We start from the raw sequence: 5,022 nt of genomic DNA, 5'->3' as shown, positions 1-5,022 counted from the left end.
GAGAGGAGAAGTGGTCCCGAGACAAAGAGAACACTTGTGCCACCTTCATCGACCTTACAAAATAAGTCATACAAGTCCAAACGATTGAGGCCGATGCCAATTTTCTCGCGGAGGAGAGCCGGATCATGCTCGCAGACTTGAGCCTTATGGAGCCGGAACAAAGGGCTTCATTCGAGAAGAATGCAAGCCATCATATGACAACAAGATGTGGATCTTTCTCACATATCTATCTACTTTGTCTATTTTGCATGAAACTTGTGTCATTTTGCACTATGATTCGATACCAATGCGTGTGAACTACGCTGATTCCCTAAATTGGACATGTTTTGTTTGCTATATTTTTAGTATGTATGGCCTCTTCCCCTCATATTTCAGCCTACTTGCCGAAATTAAGCAAACAAATTTCACGTCGGGCCGTTGGGCTACCCAGCCCAAATAGACGTGGCCGGACAGTCGATTTTGTGTCCATGGCCTGACCCAAACGGATCAAAACGGATACATTTGGTGTCCGGAATGGGCCGAGCCGCTGGAGATGCCCTTGGCCAAGGCTCTTGGATGGGGATGGGATTTGAACGACACTTGACTTCATTGGTATTATAAGACTCGGTAGTGAGTGTTATATTGTGATCTAAATTCGTTATAAAGGGAGGCTAACTTCTGACGAGCGAAGCGAGGCCCGTCGCCGGTAGGCTTGGGCCGAAGTGTATACATACTTCTTGTAAGCCGTCGACTAGGGTTTATCATATTATAAGACAATCCACGGCGTTTGTAAACACTCCTCGATATAGTGAAGTTTTGCTGGCTGGCATCCGTGGTTTTTTCCCCTCTGTTTTAAAGGGGTTTTTCACATTAAAATCTTGTGTCTCCGATGCGTTTTTCTTACCGTTCTTCGTTTTTTTGCTTGTCACGTTTATAACAGCGAGTTTGACGTGGTCACGTCTATAAAATCGGCCATATATATCAACAAGAATGCCAAAACGTGGAAGTGTATGTTGCATGTAATCGTACATGCTTATAATAAGACAGGACACTGAACTTTTAAGCTTAACGTGGTGACCCTCGTGGAACCCGCCGTATGAGGATGGTTTACGTTGGCGTGCAAGATAATTCCAAAAGACATACACAAATCCTCAAAAACTATCATGTTTAAGCCTTGGTGGTTGAGTTGGTTGCGTTCTTGCACACGCCTACTTCAGTAGCTGCATCACTCATGCAGAGTAGGTGGCCAGTCCAAGGAAGAATACATGTTTTTTATACTATACACTTGATCGATGCCGATTGTATGGAATAATAGAGCAGCAAGAAGTAGGATGCCATTGTACAAAACGGAGAGGACAGTGTGTCACTGACATAAGAGATCGAGAGGACCGAAAAGGAACCGGAGCCATGGAAGAAGGGAGAGACGCGGAGGAGGCCAACGGCGAGAATTCAGAGGATGGGGGCAATTCTAATAGCAGCAGCAGATGCAACGGCAGCGACATCATCTCCTTCCAGTTCATGCAGAAGGTATACATGCGTGCCTGCTGTAGAAAAAAGTACTTTTGTGCAACAGAGATGAAGCAGAATTTGCATAGATAGCCGCAGATTTTTGACAAATTTGGAACAGATTCTTGCAGAGATTTTGGGAACCTACTTCATGATCTTCGCCGGGTGCGGCTCCGTGGTGGTGAACCAGAGGACCGGCGGCACGGTGACGTTCCCTGGGATCTGCATCGTGTGGGGGCTTGTCGTCATGGTCATGGTCTACTCCGTCGGCCACGTCTCCGGTGCGCACTTCAACCCCGCCGTCACCATCGCCTTCGCCACCTGCCGGCGCTTTCCATGGAAGCAGGTGCTTGCAGACAGGGATCGATGTTCAGTGGAATGAACGTGATGTGATCAGAAACACTGTATAGACTGTCTGGAAAATGCTACTGACGATGTCGATGTGACAAACTGACGATGTCGATGCTTGCAGGTTCCGTCCTATGTCCTGGCACAGGTGCTGGGATCCACGCTGGCGAGCCTAACGCTGCGCCTGACGTTCGGCGGCGGGCACGAACACTTCTTCGGGACGACGCCGTCTGGTTCTTACACGCAGGCGGTGGCGCTCGAGTTCATCATCTCCTTCTACCTCATGTTCGTCGTCTCCGGAGTGGCCACAGACGACAGAGCAGTGAGTCCATTTGCTCCACGCCGCTCTGCAGGCTGAATGTCTCCATACTCTTCGAGATTGCAGATGTCTGACATATCAATGATGTTTTGTCTCGCAGATTGGTGAACTAGCCGGTCTCGCTGTCGGTGCCACCGTCGTGCTGAACGTGCTTTTTGCCGGGTACAAACAAGGCTACAACCCCATCTGGCCATCTCCGGCCGCCTGAAATCATCGCTACGAAACTAAAATTGTACCACCTCTGTCCATAAAATGATGCCTTAGTGTATAGATACATCCGAATTTAGACAAATCTAAGACATCCTTTTATGGATTGAGGGTATATCTGCTCTCAGCCTCTCACCACTGACCTGATGCGTTTGATTGCGCGCAGGCCAATCACGGGGGCGTCGATGAACCCGGCGAGGAGCCTCGGGCCAGCGATCGTCGCCGCTCGCTACGGCGGCCTGTGGGTGTACGTCGTCGGCCCTGTGTGCGGGACGGTGGCGGGCGCGTGGGCGTACAACCTCATCCGGCTGCAGGACAAGCCCATCACCAGGAGCTCCTTCCTCAACACCGCGTTAGGGTTAAATTAGAAGGAAGAAATGTGTTGTTAGTTAGATTCGAATGACCAATATTGCATCCATTTTAAGGGTTGTGTTTGAATCACGTGCGTGTGACGTGTGAGCAATGTTATTTTTGTCATACTTGCACACAAAAGTGGCCATCTTTTAGTTGTCTCAGATGATCCTGATTCTTGCCCATCAACCCATATAGTACCTGTCCATAAAATGTTTTAGATTTATTAAAATTTAGATGACAAATCCAAGATATCTTTTTAAAAATAGAGGGAGTAGTATACCCGGCCTTTTCTTGTTGGAAACATACATGCTACCGGGAGCACGCCGTGGACGCTGCTTCTTCTCCTAAGTGGAAATGTTGCTGGATGTCTACCGCCATCTACATCTAATCTAGCCGGGGGGTCGCGAAAGCGCTGCCAGATTTTCACTGACACGCTCCCGCTTCGACAGTTTGTTTTATCACTCTTTGATGTGGCGTTGCTGATCTGTATGTCTAGATATCATGGAGACGTTGCACATGCCACATTTGATCGTGGAAACGGTTAGTGGATAATACATTTTCTTGCGACTAGATGAGGCTAGTTGCTGGCATCGACTCGTGACTACATCAATATCACTGTCGGCAACTTTCCGCTAGCTCGATCTATGAGAGTACGATCCGTTGCATCTCTCCTCATATATGATCTTTGTTATGCACTATTTTTTTTGTAGCGCGCTCCCTAACAGGGTGCCCCAAGCGGCACCTCAAACCAGCCTGCCATCTTTATTTTGGCCCATTTTCTAGCATTTTTTTTGTTTTTCTAAATTTAGCCACAATATTCTTTTAAGCATAACATTAACAAATAAAAAACACACAAATATACAAACATTAAATCAGAGCATGGGTCACCAATAGCAAGGTCGGCCAATGAAATCAAGCTCGGCCACCAAGTCCATCCATCATAAAACACATCACACATGCATGGATGTCAATCTTTTTTAGGACGTTTTGATATATGGAATACAATCTTATATACCTAAGATTTACTTACGGGCTTGATCAAAGAAAGATTTCGTCTTTGGGTCCATGCAACTCCCACTTTCCTTGCATCCCATGTCACTTTGATCCTTCCCTTTGACACCTTTCAAAGATCTTTTGCTCCCTCAATTGGACCCTGTCCTCACACACGAGCTCAAATCATTCTCTATCGAAATCTACAATTTTTTTCCAGTAAATAGTATGTTTATGAATAATGGAGGTCTTCATGACTTTGCTAAACATTTACATATTACTGATTGTATTAGGAACATAATTTAGATTTTATGGCTAGTTCGGAAACACGTAGGCGAGATTACAAGGGGGGGTTCCTAAACAGTCTTTCTGGCGGGGCTGACTTCACCTGGTTTTCTCGGCCACCTCGTGGCCGAGATGGGGGCTTATTAACTGGCGTCAGAGCAGACAATATGGATGGGTTAGCTAGTTCGGATGGAGATTATCATATTAAACTTCACATCCGTAACAAAGCTCGCAACTTCATTTGGAGTCTTGTCGCTATGTACGAAGCAGCCTATGATGAGTTTAAGGTTGCCTTCCTTTGAGAGGTGGTTAATCTAGCTAAAGATAATCCACATCCTATCATTATAAACATGGATTTTAACTTGCTAAGAATTCCTTACGGGAAGAGTAGAGAGAGATTCAATAATCGTTGACCTTTCTTATTCAATGTTGCCATTGACAGTTTAGATTTGAGAGAGGTTTGAATGATTAGAAGACAATTCACTTCGGCGAACAGTCTCCCTAAACCGACATACGAGAAGTTAGGGCATGTACCTATGGACTCAGACTAGGAATCTAAATTTCCATTAGTCACAGTACAACTGAAAGTTCAGAGATGGTAAACCTAGAGGGGAGGTGAATAGGTTTCTACATATTTTAATTCTTTCTTTGCAATATTAGGCTTTGCGGAATATAAAGGTGAGCCTAATGCAAACTAGGTGAGACAACCTATATGAGGATACAAGTAACTCGAGCACGAAGGCTCTCACAGGCAGTTATATCACAAGTAAGGAGTTCGGTTAGAGATAACCGATAGCACGTGGAGACGAGGGTTTATTCCCGTGTTCCCTTCCTTTGCAAGAAGGTACGTCACGTTTGGAGGGGTGCAGGTCCCACGAAGGATTCCCCACGCCACGAAGGCTCACCCTATTCTCCGGAGCCTATCCCACGAAGGAATAGCTCTCTCACTTGTGGTAGACTTTGAGGTAGCCTCCAAACCTTCACTATATTGTCAGGAGCAAATCCACAGCCCGGATGCTTCCGGACCACTCTTG

At 46.2% G+C, this 5,022-nt stretch overlaps 1 protein-coding gene across 1 annotated transcript; it reads left to right on the top strand.

Annotated features, from left to right (window-relative positions):
* Positions 1-1,292: 1,292 nt before the first annotated feature.
* On the top strand, positions 1,293-3,094 carry LOC127341788 (aquaporin NIP1-2). Its single transcript, XM_051367720.2, has 5 exons — positions 1,293-1,506; positions 1,607-1,831; positions 1,958-2,155; positions 2,253-2,314; positions 2,526-3,094. Exons 1-5 carry the CDS (start codon positions 1,387-1,389, stop codon positions 2,725-2,727), a joined length of 807 nt encoding a protein of 268 aa, XP_051223680.1. The 5' UTR covers positions 1,293-1,386; the 3' UTR covers positions 2,728-3,094.
* The last annotated feature ends 1,928 nt before the right edge of the window (positions 3,095-5,022 follow it).

Source organism: Lolium perenne, chromosome 3, assembly GCF_019359855.2.
Source record: "Lolium perenne isolate Kyuss_39 chromosome 3, Kyuss_2.0, whole genome shotgun sequence".
Lineage (NCBI taxonomy): Eukaryota > Viridiplantae > Streptophyta > Magnoliopsida > Poales > Poaceae > Lolium > Lolium perenne.
The sequence above is the reverse complement of the archived record's forward strand: the minus strand, read 5'-3'. Positions and strand labels throughout refer to the sequence as shown.

Bases quoted from the DNA above. Each gene is read 5' to 3' on its own strand.
- LOC127341788 (XM_051367720.2), top strand. From the start codon at position 1,387: ATGGAAGAAGGGAGAGACGCGGAGGAGGCCAACGGCGAGAATTCAGAG. The intron at 1,832-1,957 runs GTGCTTGCAGAC...CGATGCTTGCAG, and splicing joins GGCGCTTTCCATGGAAGCAG to GTTCCGTCCTATGTCCTGGC. The intron at 2,315-2,525 runs GTACAAACAAGG...GATTGCGCGCAG, and splicing joins CTGAACGTGCTTTTTGCCGG to GCCAATCACGGGGGCGTCGA.